At 48.1% G+C, this 19,361-nt stretch overlaps 1 protein-coding gene across 10 annotated transcripts in view; it reads left to right on the top strand.

Moving 5' to 3' along the window:
- Positions 1-19,361, top strand: part of Ten-a (Teneurin-a transmembrane protein) — a 664,333-nt gene that overhangs the window by 626,721 nt on the left and 18,251 nt on the right. For 9 of the 10 annotated variants that reach the window (XM_025300069.1, XM_025300070.1, XM_025300075.1 and 6 more), the window contains 7 exons: positions 1,607-2,265; positions 4,511-4,724; positions 7,561-7,825; positions 10,913-11,043; positions 11,583-11,729; positions 12,397-12,604; positions 17,130-17,156. In XM_025300069.1, the coding sequence (XP_025155854.1) occupies positions 1,607-2,265; positions 4,511-4,724; positions 7,561-7,825; positions 10,913-11,043; positions 11,583-11,729; positions 12,397-12,604; positions 17,130-17,156 (1,651 nt within the window). The remainder of the gene's footprint in view (positions 1-1,606; positions 2,266-4,510; positions 4,725-7,560; positions 7,826-10,912; positions 11,044-11,582; positions 11,730-12,396; positions 12,605-17,129; positions 17,157-19,361) is intronic. The other variant, XM_025300073.1, reaches the window with a different exon arrangement.

Raw genomic sequence — 19,361 nt, 5'->3', positions numbered from 1 at the left:
ACTATCTGGCGGTCGAGTTAATTCAGGGCTGGCGGTCTTTTAACAGAATCTCATCGGCGGCAGCGTGAAATCCTCGTCGGCTTAAATTTCTTCAAGTATTCGATTACACCTTTTATTAAGCGTGAGATAGCGAGACATTTCTTCTACGCGGAGAAGAAGATCTCATGCAATTGAAAAGGGACCGGACGAGAAACGATATCTCTGTTACCACGACTGAAAAATTCTCTCGGACAGTATTAAAAACTCAGTTGGAATGATTGAAAACAATCGACTGATTAGAGACCTCTCGCAGGAATCTTTCTGTTGGTGCGATCGAGTTTTCTATTTGGTTTCTATTCTCCCCAAGTAACGGAAAATTCAATTACATTAATGGCTTTGTTTTTCCCGTGTAAGAATGACGCAGCATCGAGGGGGAAAAAGGAGAGAGAAAGACAGACGGAGAGAGAGTCGGTAAAAAATATCTCCCTCGGTTCGTCGGTTCGTCGTTTATTCGTCAAACTTACAACCGGTTTGGTTTAACCGTCTCTCAAGCGCGTATAAATATACACCTGTTTACAAAACGATGTTACGTGAACGAAATGTTTTCGCACACCTTTTTCCGCTGAAGTTGGGATGAATTACAATTGTAAGCTACTACTTGCGCGATAATCGATTACGATAGGACTGCCAAGATGGCAGTCCAACTCCAACAACTCCAACAGAAAAGATTCAAGAAAAACACAATTAACTAAATTCTCATCCTTATCAGATAAGAGTGTGACAAAGTGGCAATATTAACACCATGAGCTGTCGTCTCCGGTCATAATCGATTATCAAGCAAGCCCATAAGCAACGACTCGCAGTTGTGACCATTTGAGAAGCGCTCCGCACCGAAAAAGAATGTATTGCATGAAAATCGTTTTGCGAAGCAAAACGTCGGTCATCGCGTGGCGACAGAGGTCAGCGAAATAACCCGCTTTCACACCCCTTCGCCTACGCACAGCTAACCACCGCAGCCACGAAGTGGTCGGATTTAACCGTCCGTTAGTCGCAATATCCAACAGACACACGTTCAGGCTATTGCCGTTGCTACAAGGCCTCAAGGTTTTCCATCCATCCTAATACGTGTCAATTTGTTCTTCACCGTTTCTTATGTACATATTTTGATGCCTGGCCTTTTAGCCAAGTGCTGAAATGAATGAAAATGAATGAAGGGGAAGGTTGTTCCAAGAAGCGGAGGAAAATGACTAGGGAAAATTAGCGAATCCGTGCGCGGGGAGAAATGTTTGGTCGAGCGGGGCAATTTTTTGGTAAAGTATGAACGGTTCCGAAGAAATACCGGAATTCTGTTGTAGTTGACAGAAATCTTGACAACTGACTCTCAACTGACAGCCCCGGCCGGGATTTCTGTATCGTTCATAGCCCAGCGGAAAGTCCTTTCACTCGGGCAAGCATTTTTCTCCGCGTGAGATACGTCGCGACGACCGTTCATGGAAATGAGAATCATCGCGGCTGACGGAGGGTCAATTTGGCCAAGTCTCGTCTCGCGAGACCTTCGCGACGGCGCCTACGACGCTTCGTGCCGTGACAAGTCTCACATGCGTCGCGCGTTTTCACCACCTCGCAGAATCCTTACCCACGAGCACGGCGGAGCACTCGAGCGCCGCGGACAGCGCCGGCGACCAGCAGAGCGACCCGCAGATCCAGCAATCCGCGCAGCAATGGCCGGCCGTGCTGGAGCTGCAAGCGTACAATGTCGCGCACTCCGCCCTCATACCGCCGTACCACTTCTGGAACACGGAATTTCGCAACAAGCAGCCAGCGTTCATCCGGCTGAACCTCACGCTGCCGTGGGGCGCGAACTTCGCCGTTTACGGCAGGCGGAACGTCGCGCCCAGCGTCACGCAATACGACTTTGTGGAGTTCGTGAAGGGCGGCAGGGTGGTCCACAGGCTGAAGAGGGACGCCACCGCGGAGGCCGTCAGCTTCATGAAGTCCGGCAGCACGCAGGACTCGCGTGTGGAACGCGCCGCCCGATCGCCCACGTCCTACCAGCACGTGCTGATCAAGAGGACCATAGCCGACCCGATGACGGTGAACGTCAGTCTGCTGCAGTACTTCGACACCGGCGACTGGTTCTTGTCCGTGTATAACGACGAGCTGCAGCCTTACAAGGTCACACTGGTGGTCACGGAAGCCGAAGGCGTCTCCACTACGTGCCCCAACGATTGTTCCGGACGAGGCTCCTGCTACCTCGGCAAGTGCGACTGCATAGACGGATATCAGGTATGTCAGCGGAACGAAAACAGCCAACAAGCCAATAGGCTGATCTGTTTTGCTCCTCGCATAGAACATTTCTCGGGGTGCCTGATTGGTATCTGGCACTTCCCGATTTCCAGCAATCTATAGGCAGATTCTGCTTCGAATACGCGAGGATCCAAAGACTGGTGCTCTAAACTCTCTTTTAGTGATAAAAGTGACTTACAAGCTTTTCCATCAGCCATAAGCCACTTTTAGAGGCACCTTTATCGGATGAAAGAGAGCTCAGAGCGCTGGTCAAAGTTTTCCTGATATTTTTTTTTAGTTCTCATTACGTTGAAATTTTTTTTTTTTAATTTTTATTTTCCTATATACTAAACGCCACAAGTGCGCGTTTCTAATTAAATAAAACATTGCATTATATATCCCAAAACATGCTACCTCGCTACCTCGAATCATTCAGCCAGAAATGCGGGTTTAAACTGGACAATTAAAAATAAAAGCTGCGGGAATAATAACAAGGTGATTAGGAGATGAAAGTACAAGCGATTGAAAAAGAGAGGCTGAGGAAGCATTCGGAAATAAAAAGAATGTTGCGTGCACTTTTTAAAAAATTATCATCCTCTCAATTATCTAGAGTCGCGTGTCAACATTTGCGTACCGGTTTGTTTTGGCGTCCGGATCGAAGTCGCGCTTTCTCCTTTTTTTTTTGTTTTGGTCGAACGATTGTCGAGTAGAAACGTTTCGTGAGCCTTTCGGCTGTATATTTTTGCATTTCCATTTCAATTTTCTTCATCAGAGGGAGAGGAGCAATCTATAATAGAGCTATAAAAATTATATTCGAAGCTTCGAATTTCTGAAGTTTCGGTTTAGAAATTTCGTTCAATATCCGAGTAACGAAATATCGAAGTGTAAATATTCGAACGTCTGGATATTTGGAATTTCGAAAATTCAAAAGAACGCACGTACAATTGGACAAGTACAAAGTCAGTTTTATTGAGTGATTTTGGACGTTTCGAAGTCAAATCGTCCAAAGCTTCGAAACGCTTCGAATGTATAAAATAATATCAGCTCTACAATCCAATACTCAGATTCAGCACCAGGTTGCTGCTCTCCTTGATGAACTGCAATGTTCACGAAATGCTGGAAACAATTCGACAAAAAGGTAGACATGTATTGTCCCCAGAAATTATAATGCCGAGAAAAGTCATGATACTGAGACTCGAACACCGAGACAATATCCCAAAGTGCAATTTTTCCAAAGCGTACAATTGTTCCCGAGTAAGGATTGTTACCATGAAAACAGCGGACAGAAGTCGAAATCCACCCATTTGAATACACTCTTTGGCTGTACTCAAATGAATATTTACATGAAATGTGTAACAAGATAATTTCAATATTTCGATAAAATTGTAGATGGGATAACTATAGAGATTTGGCTTGTTCGTGTTCAGTGCTCGGACTTTTCAGAAAATTGTCCCACTTTTTAAATACGATGCACTTTTTTCGGGACAATGCATGTCCACTGGCATAAAACGTGACCCCGGAGCGGAACAGTTTAAAACAAACATTACTCTTCAGCGCGAAATTCGAGTCGAAATTTTGAGCCTATTTGCGACCTCAATCGTCTGATCTATAGATTCTGAGAAATCAATATAGATTTAATTTAGAAGTCCTACACTCAGTGTCTTTAAATGGCGGAAAAAGCCACAATTCGTCACTTGTAGACCTTTAAGAAAACCAAAGTGAATCAAAATAAGTTGATATTGGCTTCAGAATCAATGCTCTATTTTTCGAAACCTTCCTCCCTTCTGCGCTTGAATATATAAATCTGCAATTCAGTTATTATCCTGAAAGACTGGTAAAAGAACTCGGTAAAAGATCTTGTGTTCTCAATTTTCTTGCGACACATTTTCTTTCATTGTTGTCATCTTGACAACTTTCTGAAGGCTACATCTCCAAAACCAAGCTTTTACGGACATAGTTTACCCAAGACCTTTTCTACTTAGTTTTCAACATGGGAAATTCGTCCTATAAATTTACCGGTAGAATTCAGATACATCCTGTATAATATTAAATTACGTAGCGTTAAATGGAAGAGACTGAGGTCGAAAGTGGGAGGAGAATTTCGACCGGAGAAGCCTGTCGTTAGCGTATCAGCTTCGTAGCCCTTCGATTTCGCGACATGAATAGCCAAGAAGAGCCAAGTGTAAGCAGCCGTTCGCCATTCGCAGCAGATACTGTAGAACACGAAACGTCGCGATCATTTCAGGGTGCTGATTGCAGTAAAAGCGTGTGCCCGGTGCTGTGCTCGTCTCATGGACAATACGGCGGCGGCATGTGTCATTGCGAGGAGGGTTGGAAAGGCGCCGAATGTGACATACCGCTCGGTGACTGCCAAGTGCCCGACTGCAATCGGCACGGCCAGTGCGTCCGAGGATCCTGCGTCTGTAATCCAGGCTGGAAGGGCGCCTTCTGCGACGAACGTAAGTCTCGGAGGTCGATCGGGAAGGACGGTCTAACGAAGCGCGGCTAACGAGAGATGCGTTCATTCGATCGCCGAGAGAGAAAGAGGCTGAAGGAAGGAAAGGAAAGAGAGAGAGAGGGGTTTAAGATGTTCGCTCTCTCTCTGCCTTTCTCTCTCTCTCTCTCTCTCTCTCTCTCTCTCTCTCTCTCTCTCTCTCTCTCTCTCTTTCTCTCTCTCTTGAATTTAGAACTTCCATTTCCGCGCACAGACGACGAAGACGATCGGGCAGATGTCGAGGATAGCGACGGGCGGGCAGTTTTCGATACGTCGAAATCGATTTCGAAGTGTTATCCCGGGAGGTTTTCGCGAGAGAGAGAGAGAGAGAGAGAGAGAGAGAGAGAGAGAGAGAGCCGCGGTGACGTGGTACGCGCTGCAAAGGGGTTGCGCCCGCGCGCAACGTCACGGCGCATATTTCAGCTTTAGAAACGGCTTAGCGGAAGTTGCCGGCGGGAACATTTACCTGGAACATCTATTTCTGCCCTGGGCGTTATTTCTTCATGTTTGTCACGGCACCATTAATTTCGCCATAATTCAGCCGTACGTCCTGGACCTTTATCCGGGGAGATTTAAGATATTAGTAATGCAGAGCCCCCGACCGTTGGAGAACACAGCCGGTCTATGTACAACCTATAATTAATGCACACGGTGTTCTCCAAATTTACATATGGGTCAAGCCGTGCCAATTCGGCGCGACAATTAGTTTCATATTGTTTCGCGGGAATTTGAATAATACATCGGCGCGCTGCGTGCCACGCCAGCCGCTCGATGCGTTATAATTTCGCGCTCGCGGAACTTCCGAGAGAGTTGAATGACGTCCGATATAAATGACGAGATTATTCGCCGGGAACGAGACACTTCGTCTCTGACATTCTCACGGTCCTCGTTAGAGATACGCCCGCTCGCCGCTTTTTCCTAAACGCAGACGAAAACGGCATTAGTTCCACGCCAGTGGAATATGTCAGCTCCAATCGTAGGGACGATAAATTCGAAAAGTGGAATTTGCATCAGTCGCGACGCGCGACGACAAATGGGGGCTAACAAGCGAAGTTCGCGAAAATCGTCGCGCTTCCTGAGAAAAAGGACCGATGACTTCTGCTTCGATTATATACTTCTCGCTCGCCGTTGTAAACTCGTCGTTGAGTTTTGCGTCTCGCGTTTTCAATCTCGCGCGTGTCCGCTCGCCAAGATTTTCGTGCGGTAATATGTCACGCGTCGTAATTTTGTGTTCAATCTTTTCAAGACTCTTTATCGTTTTTTTTTTCGATATTATCTAAATTAACACGCCGACTACAACGCTGGCGAGCAGTGATCGACGTTACAATATTGCCGCATCTCACTAATTCATGCGCACCACCAACTGTGTACAACAAATTAAATATACAGTCGATGGAAAGTTGATGGTAACGAGCTGACGAATACATGCATCGCCAGAGATACATTTGTTCGCCGCATCTTTGGCATTGCAAACTTGAGTTGATCATTGAAATAATCAGACGTCGGGAATCAGTGTGCCAATCAGCGTGTTAATAATCGAAACGCTCTAACTTGACGCTCTCGCTATTGAAATAATGAGATGGGAATCAGTGTGCCAAGCAGCGTGTTAATAATCGAAACGCTCTAACTTGACGCTCTCGCTATTCCTACCTGCGCGGCGTGCCACATCGATTCCCGGCAAAAATAACACCTCGCGCAACAGACGAGTAAATAAACGAGTCGCTTTACCAATTAAGTGCAATTTAATTTCTCGTAAAATTTAGCGCTCGACAGAATATCGTACACATTCGAGGAGTCAATTTCCCGTTCGACGCGCACCCAGCGAAATATATTTGGCATTTGCGAGACTACAATCGCGTGGTGTAAGACTTGAAGTCGGAGAAAAACTACTTTTGTAACAACTGTTAATGATGATAATTTGTACAATTATTTGTATAAAATTCGTTATTTAATTATTTATATAAAAATAACTCAGATCACACCTCCGTTAAACGGATGAACGGATCAAACGGGTGATCGTCAGAAGCAATATTGCGTCAGGGACGTCGAGAAACAGGAATAAATCTTGGAAATCTTGAACCTAAAGATCAAAACGACTATAATTTATATATATTCACACAAATATAATTCGTCCAATTATTTATATGAAAAATAGCTCAGATCACCTCCGTTAAACGGAGGAATCATTAAACGGGTGATCAAGCGGACGAGCGAATTTTTCTCAACGCGAGTGCGCGAGCTAACGAGAACTCCCGCCGGATTCTAACGAGAGCGGACGAATCAATGATCCCGTCCGATCAAACATCGCCCGTGCGCGAGAAAACTCCCCGAGCGGACAATCTCTCGTCAGTCGCTCTTCGATCAGCTCGTGTATACGCGGACGGTGTACACGCGACCGCCGCCGCCGCCGTCGTCCTCGTCGCCGTCGCCGTCGCCGTCGTCGCCGTCGCCGTCGCTGCCGCGTCGAGGACGCTCCGGAATTAAGTTTCATAATTTCCCCGGGGCAGGCGGGATCCGCGAGAATAATGCAATTGTTCCGATGCCATAATTTAAAAAGTTGGTCCATTCGTTCACGCCGTGGACGCAATCAGCGGTGCCCGGGCGTGACGGGGCGCGAGGACGAGGGACAAGGGGGGGGGGATGATAACCGAAGGGACACGCCGCGGGGATGCGAGTCTTGGAGCGGGCTTTTAGGCTCCTTCCGACCTTCCGTCCGGGGGGGACGCCGAGGCCGAACGGCGAAAACGGCCGGCTAATCTAATCGCCGCGCGTGCGATCCTCCTCCCTCTGTCGATTTGCAGCCGACTGCTCCGACCCGAACTGCAGCGGCCATGGTGCCTGTGTCTCCGGCAAGTGCTACTGCAAGGCGGGCTGGCAGGGCGAACGATGCAATCAGGTCGACCAGCAGGTGTACCAGTGTCTACCGGGCTGCTCCGATCACGGCACGTACGACCTCGAATCCGCGGCCTGCGTCTGCGAGGAACACTGGACCGGGGTTGATTGCTCGCAGCCGAGCTGCGGCCTGGACTGCGGACCTCACGGATCCTGCGAGCAGGGTCGTTGCAAGTCAGTATACCCTGCGTGCATGCGTATGTATATGTGTGTGTGTGTGTGTGTATGTGTGTACTTCGTAATCGCGGGCCTTTGGTCCTGGATTCTCGTTATCCGTCCAGGCGAAGGCAGGCAGGTAGGGAACTGATCGATCCTCTCTTGGTCAAAATTCTTCGAAGCTTTCGTGCTGAGATATTCGCAGTCACTGTCATGTCTCAGTCATTTCGAGACTCGATAGACTCTCGCCGGGCGCTCTCAACGCTCGTTGGTCTTTCACCAGGCATGTGAATGTCTGGAAAGAACGTTCTGCGGGGAGGGGAATCTAATTAACGGTAAGGGAGAAGTTATGGTACTTCTCGGGGCTTTCTACCGCGGCTTCTTCGCGGATAGATTCGGCGACAGTTTGAGCAGTCATCCGCTGACGTGTTAGAAGTTAACGTGATTTAATACCAGATGTCTATTCGTTGGATCTGTGCAGTCGTCCCCCTTGATTCCTTCGAGATTAAACTTAAAGTCAACGAAAAACAAAACTAATCTGTAATTATAACATTTGCGAAAGAAATATGAGTAAATTCATATGTTTCCTCAAGTTAGGAAAATGTGGCAATTGAAGGCCCAAATGTTCAAGCTCCTCAACAAAATCAATTCTGCGAGTCTTAAGCCCAGTGGCCTTCAGGCCTGTCTGTTATATTAATTCATTAATTTATTTTATTTTCATTTATTTATTTTTTCATTCATTTATTTATTTTCATTTTATTTTCATGTCGCCTGGCCACTAATTGAAACGCTCGCTTTGTTTTTGAGCGGAACGACCCCAAGTACCGTGACTTTTCCCTCACCGCAAATTGCTACGCCCCTTTACCTAAGTTTAACACTACACGCTCCGCGCAGACATTCTTGTGTCGATGGTGGCTTTAACCGGCCTCATTTGTTAACACCACAACGCGCGGGAGCGAGGCATCGTCGACGATGAGCTCCACGCCGCACACAGCGACATTCTTGCTCCCGAACGAACCGCAATCTAAGGGTGAGAGTCAAATTCGACGAAGGATCGACGAAGGAACGATACTCCTGTATGCCGTCGTGTCTACACGGCGACGGAGTGAGAATCCAGCTTTACGGGTCCTTCGCGGAAGCCGCGAGCTGATCGCGCGCGATTAGTTTGATCCTGCGCGAACGGCCGCCGTTCCGTCTCGAGGTCGAGCGACGGATATCTCGAATGTCTCGTTGTCCGATCATTTCCCTCGGATCGAAGGAACCTCGCGCGACCTCGATTCGCGGAGCCGTTCCGATGCTTCCGCGGATCCTGCCGGATCGCTGTTTAACGCGAGAGATTTGCGGAATTGCGCGGACGTGGCCGACTATCCGGCCGCGCGCTCCGTACTTGGCCGGAGTACGTGCGCGATGTGTGGGACTTTTCTCGCGACTTTTACGATCGACATAAATTATTGGCTAATGTCGCGCCGAACACTGCGGGGCGCTGTCAAGTTTTCAACGAGGGCTGCGCGCGCGCGCGCGAGCGAGCGAGCGTGAGAGAGGAAGGCACGCCGTGAGTATTTAATAGTAATCCGCTCGTGAGAGAGAGAGAGAGAGAGAGAGAGAGAGAGAGAGAGAGAGAAAGGGAGTGAGTGTGAGTAACATTTTGCCGGGACATTGAAATATCGTGCGATAGGTGTGGACGAAGAATGGCCTAAAAATGAGTAGATCGCTCCCCGGGAGCGCGGGCGCGAAAGTTAGGGCTAAAAAGGTAAAAAATTGCGAGAAAAAGGCTCTGTCTTACGAGACGCCAACTTATCACACAACTCGAAGGGCCCACCGTCGTCCCTTCCTACTTTCCTTTGTCAGAATCAAGGACGCGGGTGAGGATCTCCTTTCTCATATTCTAAAGCTGACGCCTCTCGTCTACTCTCCTGTTCCATCCTCGAGAGTTGGCGTAAAAGAGGCTCTAAAGCGCAAAAAGTTCCGCTGCCGCCGCCGCACGGCGGCGGAACAACTTTGGAACTGAATTCAAACTCGCATTTTTTATTGCCGGTATAAACGGTGAGAAATGATTTTACGTTCGGCGACACCTCGATTCAACTCGCAACGTAACGTTAATGGTTCTCAACGAACTGATATACCGAATGCGATTGTGCGTATCAATTTTCTCTCACACCTTTCTCCATCGCGTTCTCCTCTGAGAAAAGGCACCGTTTACGTAAATTCCGAATGCATTCGAGTCGCATCGAAGCATTGGCGTCCTACACGCCGGCTGGACTGCTGCTGACTTTCGCGTAACGTGTCCCGAGTGGGAGGAGCTTGTGGAACGCCATGACATTTTAAGTTCACTCATGCGTGTGTACGTAAATCGACACCGACAGTCGCCATTGAGAAATTAATATTAGGGTTTATGATGCATAACGTGATTAAAGTTTCCAAAGTACCATTGTTAATTACGAGCAACGCACGCGCCGGTAGCAATAAGCATCCAAAGTACACAGGAGAAGGAATCGGAATACTAAGCAATATGAAAGACAAATATTTGTGGTTTTAATCAAACCGATCAAATCATGGCGTACTACTTCCCCGATTAGAGCAGACGTAGAATCGTTCGCGTGATACGTACACGCTCCATATTATACGATGCTTATTTTCCACTCGTCTCGAGTCGGCAGTGCAGTTAATACAGGGTGTTTCTAAAGTCTGATCCAACCCCCTGGGTCTCGGAAACGGCTTTAGATATAGAAAAATATCTGAGACAAAGAGACGAAGATGGGATATTAAGGGGGATAGGTGATGCAAATGCGGACTTGATCTTGACCTCTTCAAGGCCAGGTCAATGTGATCGAGGTTTTTTTAAACTCTCTGGAATCTTTTTATCGCATACTCTTGTAACCTGCGTGTTTCGCGAAATTTGGTCACCGAGTTGGTTGGGTCAGAGACTTTAGAGACACCCTGTAGAAGTGTGTGCTTGAAAACTCTTTCCCGTGATGCTGATTATTTGTCCCGTTGATGCTTTTGACAGTTAGGCGACTCGCGAGGATTCTGACATAGTTTGTACTAGTGTAATTCGTAATGTCGTAAATGTTTACGGTGCAAGATGGACGGCGCGTTCGTTTGCAGATGCCACGACGACTGGACCGGCACGAAATGCGACCAGAAGCCGTGCGATCCGCGCTGCGCCGAGCACGGTCAATGCAAGAATGGAACCTGCGTGTGCAGTCAAGGATGGAACGGGAGACACTGCACCTTACGTACGTAAAATAGCGCGAATCACCGGCGAGTTACCATCAAAGACGGTCAGGCTTGGGCAAAATGTTCTCGCGACCTCGAAACGACTCGGTGGAATTTAGAGATACTTGAAGAATGATGGCATGATCGACTTTTTTCGATTCGATTTTAGTCGATCGCCTGCTGCAAACATCTGGGTTACTATTATCTTCTTCGTTCATAAATCATATTTACTTCACCATTATTCATGACTTACTACGTCGATGTTTCGCGATGATTTGACGCAAAACTCACCGACAGGAGCTCGCTAAACTACATAATTTTTCATACACGCTACATCTCCTGAGGCTGACTGTCTTTACTCTTACCTCGTCGGGGCGTAAATTTGCATTTTTCGAACGAGTTTGCCGTACTTCATCTCGAGCTGGAGCGTACACCTCGCCATCGTGCAATAAAAGAAGTTCTGCGATACGGGTCGGTCGGACAATCGGCGATTCTTTAATAATCCGTTCGATTGGCCTGACGATCGTAGCAATCGACGTCTGCTTCCCTGTTTGAATAGCTGGCTGCGAAAATGGATGCAGCCGCCACGGACTGTGCACGTTGCAGGACGGCGAGTACAGTTGCGAATGCTCGACCGGATGGGCCGGTAGAGATTGCAGCATACGGCTTGAAATGGAATGTAATGACTACGTCGATAACGACGAAGGTGAGTCCCGGATCAACCGATCTTGAATCGCTAATGACGTGTGTGTGGTGACTCGTCCGTATCTAACGGATATTGTTTCTGCAAAATACGATCCGAGGGCGGATTCGTCCGCGCCTGCGAAATATCGTATTATTATATATCGTATATGTGTAATATTAATACAGCGGCAAGGGGGACACGGGGGACATAGAAAACATTGAAACGCCGGGAAACAGCGGTAACGCGACACGGCGGTTTGGCAAATCGTCGTCAAATGACGATCTCGAATTGTCAGCCGGTCTGTACTCGGACGAATGAATTCAATGATTTTCACGGAAACATAGTTCACACTGGAAACGATGAAAAATTAAAGATAACAATCCGACATTTGGAGTCATAAGTCCGAAATTTCAAATAATTCGACTTGAGATAGAATGCTTGAATTCTATTAAGCAATTCGAAATATCCAAGTTGGTAAAGCTGATTTTGAGGACTGCGGCGATCGGTACCGTTCGAATGTTTGGATATTCACGCGTGGAAATTCCGTTGTGCGAAGCTTCTTGAAAGCTCCGAGAGGCTTCGGATACAATTGATCACCCGGATAAGAATATATCGAGAGCGGCGCGCGCTCGAATGCGACTGTGTGTGTGTGTGTGTATGTGTAACGAGTCTTCTTTCTCGTGAGCAGATGGCATGATGGACTGTTCCGACAGCGAGTGCTGCTCGCACGACGCTTGTTCGGAACACATCATGTGCCTCGCTAGCAACAATCCTGTGGACGTTCTGCTGCGGAAGCAGCCGCCCAGCGTCACGGCGTCCTTCTATCAGCGGGTCAAGTTCCTCGTCGAGGAGAACAGCGTACAGAGCTACGCTCACATGGACGAGTACACGGAAAGGTAAGATCGATCATTTCCCACTTGGACGGATTAAAATTCGAATTAGATCGCTTAGTCTCTTATACTTTCATAATATATATATATATATATATATATATATATATATATATATATATATATATACACACATATAAGTGAGAATAACGTCCGCGCGAGTGACCGAGAAAGCCGCTGCGCGCAGCCCAGCCTCTCGTACTCGAAGTGCGACAAATGCTGATTGTCGTCGCGTTTTCGCATCCGATCGACCGCGGCGACGGCTCGGTCGATCGCAAGGACGTGCCGCATATAACGATTAATGAAGATAAAATAGCCTAGCTGCGTGTCATAGTTTGGCCTTTTTACGACCTTCATGCAACCGCGCGCATTACTTTTCTCGTTCTTATCGTTAGCCAGAAAGTGCGCGCGCGTGTGTCATCGTGTGTTTGGTTGGATACTTTTGTTCCTTTTCACCACGTGCATACACGGCACGCCGCGATCCGTGCCACGGAGTGCGCAACGGTGCAACGTCCTACGAGGGCGTCATTAATGTCGAAATTGCAATTTACAGGACTGAGGAATTTAATGTACGAAATAAAAACAAAAGAACAGTGCTACAATAGCGACGTATCGCGCCAGGCTGCACGCGGTTATATCGGGTTATGAATACGATTGTGTGTGTGTGTGCAACTCGCGCGCACGCGCGCGCGTTTTCAATCTGTGGTAACGGTTTACGATGGGGTTACATATTCTCTCGCGCGCGTTTATTATATTATACCTTTCTCTTCTCACGCGCGATTCTTGATCATACGCCGCGCGCGCGCGCGTCGCAGTAATTCCGCGCGTGTGCGCGATCGAGTTGAGTTAAAATGCATTTTCAGCTTTGAATACGCGTAAAAACGAGCTTGCCAATTTCTCGCCGTAACGCGTAACGCGAGTCTTGCGCTTACAAAATGCACGCCCGCGACAAACACGAGCCGCGCATCGGCGAACTTTTGTCCTCGTACGCGGACAAGTTGTATGCGGTGTGCGCTCTTTCTTGGGAACGGACCGAACGATCGGCGGCGCAACGCCGACGCGGAAAACGAATCGGCGATACCGTCGTCTGATTTTGCACAAGCCGCAGTTACGAAATATACTTTATCGATCGAACGCGCGTCGAGACTATCACTTCACGGACGGAGTCCGTGCGTTATGTGTCGCAAGTATTTATTTCGCGAATGGAGATACCGCGATTAATTATTTATTGCATTCGTGTCTCCCCCCATCGTGAGCGGCCATTGAACGACGCAAAAATCGTATTACAAATTTGATCGACTCGTCACGAATCCAAACACACCCGTGACAGCTGAAAATATCGAGAGTGCCCCCGGTGGGTGACACCCTGCAAATCTCTAACTATCCTTTTCCCAGTGTTTCACCCCCTTCCTCCTCCGAATGCCGATTGTATCGATAATCATCTCGGAAGCATTGCCAATCAAAGGGTACCCTCGCCCCCCGCCCCCCGCCCCCCCCGGTCGACTGCAATAATTTTATACGGCTCACGAGCGCGCTCGATAATAATTTCGATAGTAATTCCGACCTCCAGCCGGCGTGTGTGTGTGCGCGCGTGCGTGCGTGTGCTATTATCAATTCATGCACCGACACTACGGCGATAAATAAATAAACGGACGAGTAAATGCACCGCGTCTGTCGTATCCGCAATAAATGACATTTGATTTCCACTTGACAGATTAATACGGAATATTGCAACACATATTTACACCGTGCGCGTCGTCGACTTGACAACGAGAAAAGAGGAGAGAAAAACGTGTGCGTCCGATGAGTAGTTTGCGCGGCTCTTTCAGCGCGTTGCTTCCGGCACACTCGACGAGAGATTATCGGCAATTACTTCGGGCCGAAGCGACTGATCATTTGCACCCGCAAGAAACGATGTCTCAGGCGAGACGGCGCGGAAGATGAAGAGAGAGGTCGTTCGCCGGGTAGGACCCGCGGAGTGCCGAGAGTGCATAACTTTTCGAGATCCGGAGATCCTTTGAGACATCTTTCTTTGTTCGGCACTGGGAGAGGTATTATCGATACTTGCGCGAGCCTCGCTGCAAGAGGCCGCGGAGGCATTTCGGGGGAAATCGTGTATTTTGTCTAGTGTTTCTCCTCTGTGTGTACCCCTTTACCACCACCACCAAATCACCAATCACCCCACAGAGCCGAAGACCGGAAAAAGAAAAGAGGCTCCGTGCCGCCTACGGAATTGTGAACGACGTGAAAGTCTGCATAACACGAGAATATGCTGGAGAAACTTGCTTTTGTACTTACTTTATCTGACTTCCAATTCATTTCTCACGCGTTAACGTACTCTCTAGGCACTGTTCGTGTGTGATCGTTATGAGATACATAACGGTACTCGGCCTGCGCGCGGTATAATAACGTAAGGGAGGATAGAGATACATTTTCAAAATTACACTTCCGGCGCCCCAATAATCAGGCCATTCGTTAAGCGATTACGAGAAAGGAGTTCATAGATAAAGCGCACGAATGGTCGAGTCGGACAGGCAACATCGAGTTCTCCCTCCTCTCTCTCTTCCTCTCTCTCTTCCTCTCTCTCTCTCTCTCTCTCTCTCTCTCTCTCTCTCTCTCTCTCTCTCTCTCTCTCTCTCTCTCTCTCTCTCTCTCTCTCTCCCTCCCCCTCTCACTCTTTCTCTTTCTCTTCCTCTCTCTTTCTCTCTCTCTCTCTCTCTCTCTCTCTCTCTTTCTCTCTCTTTCTCTCTCGCGAGAGGACCGGGAGAGAGAATTTGCAACATTATCCGCGGCGAAGGTCCGCCGCACTAAACTATCGATGCCGAAGAACACGAGTTGCCGTGACTCAACCATTCGTGCAAATACTTCTAGACATGGTAGACACAAGTTTGAAATTTCTCGTGCCGTTTTCTTTCTCTTTCTTGTTTTCCCTTGTGTGCGTTTCGCTTGCGCGGTTGTACGCTGCGTATCACACGCCGCCGTCGATGAGATTCGAACAATCGCGCGTCACACAGCATCATTTCCGTCCGTTGTATCGTTCACCCGTCACAATGTTGGAATATCGATTGCTGCTCCGAGTATACTTACGGCCATCCGCAATATGCAACCTTCTTTCGCGAGGATTCGCTTCCTTAAGAGTTTCTCACTCTTGCCGAATTTTTCGAGTTTACATTTTTGTGTATCTTTTAAAGCGCCTACTCTCCCCCCGCTGTGTCGCATCGGCAGCCCTCGCACTCGCAATTGACCGAGCTCCCAATTTTGCGTGTACATTTACATGTCGTGGGGGAACTTGTCACGGACGATTCTCACGCTATCTGCATTGTCATCCTCATTCTTTCGTCCTCGAGATTCATGGGTTTCACACGGACGGCTGTTATTCCGGTATCGTCTTCTCGCTGCTGAGAGACGCCCGCGTATCGCTTCCGTGAGGAGGAGGACAGAGAGGGAAAGGGCATTCGCGATTGTTTCTAGAGTCCAGATTCGCTCCGAACGAGACTCTGAGGGAGGGGGAGAGAGATAGAGAGAGATAGATAAAGAGAGAGAGAGTGAGAGAGAGAGAGAGAGAGAGAGAGAGAGAGAGAGGTGCTCCGCAGGTAGTACAAGTACTCGCGATGGTGATGAATCAGGAATTCAGACTGGCATCGAGGTTGCTCGGACAGAGTAATCAATATTCGAGAATCGTCTCTCAGCCTGGGCCCTAGATCGACGCCGATGGAATCTCCTCTCGTTGTTCAGTCCGCGCGGGCGATCCTTCCGACCCTGGTTAGACCGAACCGATAAGAGTTTCCGTCGGCTCGCTCCGTCAGGATGTCCACGCCAAGGACGGTGTCAGAGGAAGGGGCAGCCCGGCCGTCGGCGAAACGAGACGCCGCGTATTAACATATTACGGCCGGTTATTCAGCCGTCGTGTTTCCGGGCCCTATGTATCATTATACATATGTGTGTACGTTGCGTAGTTTCCAACTTGTGTCTGTCACATTGTATACCACTCTATGTTGAATGAGTCCGAGAGTGACTGCGTTCATGTTGCGTGACTGGAAGGATCGCGTGTATGATGGGTACGCTTGATTAGTGTGTGTCTACGTCTATTGTTTCTGTAATGGCGTGCGGAACATTGCGAGGAGCACTCGTGTGACCCCCGTGCACCGGTCCAGCCGGTGCCGGGACGGAACCGGAGACCGGAGCCGGCCGCCGCGTCCGGTCCTGATCGCGCCGAGATCGACGCGGATACTTGACGCGATACTTGTTCGCTGCCGGCGCACGCGATCGGCCGCGTGCGCGGAAAAAAGAGCAGCGGAGAGAAAATCTTTGGCAAAAAAAGAAAAAAAAAGAAATAAGAAAAAGCAAAAGAGAAAACGAAGAGAAAAAGAGCAAGCAAGCAAGCAAGCAAGCAAGCAAGCCATTCGGAGCAATCGCGATGAGATGATTGCTCGCGCAATGCTGCGCACGCGTATCCGTTTTTTTGCCCGTAAACGCGGGTTCTGTGACCGTGGTAACGCCCTTTCTTCTCGTTGGTTTTTCCCACACGTAGTACGTTCTGGAGTTCCTTTACACCGCGGTAAGTTGCAGCTCAAGCTCTCGCTAATCGTTCATTATCCAAAAAGAAAGCAAGCAAGCAAGCAAGCAAGCAAGCAAGCAAGCAAGCAAGCAAGCAAAAAAAAAGTAATATTAGCAAAGAAAGAAAGAAAGAAAGAAAAGCAAAAGCAGAAAAAAAAAATAGAAAAAGAAAGAATAAGAAAAGAACAAAAAAGTGTCATCTATTGCTCGTTTCGCTCGTACATTCATCTTACATGTCTTTCGTATGACCCATTAATATGTAACACATATGTATTTATATATCGAACCTTTAGCCTGCCTACTGTCATTACTCTCCTAGTACATACGTTTCGTTCTTTCTCTCTGTCTTCCCCTGTCTATACGCCGCCCATGTAACAGCCTGTTATCATTTCTCATTATACGATTATTTGCGTTTCGCCAGTGTTTGATCACACTTCGCTTATTTGTCTCTCATCTCTCTCATCCGACACCCCCCGCTCTATATACTTTGTCCGTTCTCTCAGCCTCTCTATTTACCACCTGTCTATACCCTATCTTGTCTTTATTCACTTTCGCGGCCCATGGCCACGCTCTCGCGTTGATACGTACAGGAGTGGTCGGTTTTTGCGCTACCCCGGTTTGTGTCCCACTCGAGAGAAAGAGAGATGGGGAGAGAGAGAGAGAGAGAGAGAGAGAGAGATACGCGTACTAGATGATACGTGCCTTTTCCCCCCTTCACCTTCTCTCTCTTTCTCTCTCTCTCTCTCTCTCTCTCTCTCTCTCTCTCCCTCTCTCTCTCCCGTCGAATATCCGTGGAATATTTTTCTAAAAATACGGTCGAATGCCTGTTTTCGCAAATAAAAACGCCATGGACTTCGGCAGGAGCGGGAGGGGGGGGGGTAAAAAACATACAAGAACGAGAAACAATCCTCCTGACATCGATATCGAATTTATAGCGGATATTCACGGTAACCTACTTTTTTTTTCTTTTTTTTCTTTTTTTCCTCTCTCTCTTCGGTCTGCTCTCCGCTCGTTCACGCCAAGTCCACCACGTCAGAAGCGCGGATCCGGGACCGGGGTTTAATCGCGCCCTTTCCGAAAGACCTTTCCGCGATTCCGCGATCTCGGGGGTCTCGTCGTCGCGCGCCCCTCTCGCGCCGCGATCTCGCTGTTTATCAAGACGAGTTGTTATCACACGCTTGTACGCATCATCCGAGCCTCTGTCCATGGGCGAGAGCTCTCTCTCTTCACGTATACGTTTATAAAGTCAACCGTACGAATTGTCTCTGTGTTATCTGTGATATGTCGTGAGATCGTTGTCACCCCTTTTCTGTTATGTCTTGTCTTCTTGTCCCTTAGATGCGTTAGCCATGACTGATGTACACGTAATAGTATGTTACGAAGCGTGTAACGATTTTTCATCAACCTGGTCTTGTGTTGTTTGTGTTTGCCAGGCTTGCATTTTATGTACATCATCCTGTCGAACTTGTCTTATAGTGAACGTCCTAGCATTTTACACACGAAACGCTGACCTTATTGCGCGCCTCCTGCGTGAACGACTGTTGCGTTCTGTTTTCTTATCCGTTCCTTTTTCTGTCTCATATGTATATTATATATATATATATATATATATAATACATATATATATATATATATATATTTCTACGATACGGACACGAGATAATAAGCTCAACAGGTGTACGTGTGCGCTTTCTGTTCTATCGACGGATCGGCAAGTATCGCTAATCGGTACCGTACAGTTGAAGAAGAAGGACCCCGAAGGACCGTCCCTCCTTGTCCCTTGTCTGCGTCTGTTATCACCCGTCTAAAATGTGCCAATGACCCCCACCGACACCAACGCCCTGTGTCTGTCTTGATCCGATATCCGATGAAATCGAAAACCCACCGACATGATCGGACCATATGCCAACCGTAACCCGACCGATCCACGTTTCTACCACATCCGTCTCTATCGCGATCCCCGCTCTATTACTAGTTAACGACGCTTCTTTCTGGCGCGGAGTATACATTAAAGACGAGGAACGTTTACTCTTGTGCGTTGGACCATTGCCGTTGGAAAATTTGCGATCTCTCGTACGTGTTGGTGTTTCTCTGGAAAGTAACGTTCCCGACGTTCGCGCGAGATGAAACGATGGAAAAGAAGGCGAAGCGGGAGAAACAGAATAGACGAACAAATCGAGGAAAAGATTTATGAGAGGACAGAGAG

This window comes from Harpegnathos saltator, unplaced genomic scaffold (assembly GCF_003227715.2).
Source record: "Harpegnathos saltator strain DR-91 unplaced genomic scaffold, Hsal_v8.6 scaffold328, whole genome shotgun sequence".
In the NCBI taxonomy this organism is placed as follows: domain Eukaryota; kingdom Metazoa; phylum Arthropoda; class Insecta; order Hymenoptera; family Formicidae; genus Harpegnathos; species Harpegnathos saltator.
Note: the sequence above shows the minus strand (reverse complement) of the source record. Positions and strands in the feature narration are given on the sequence as shown.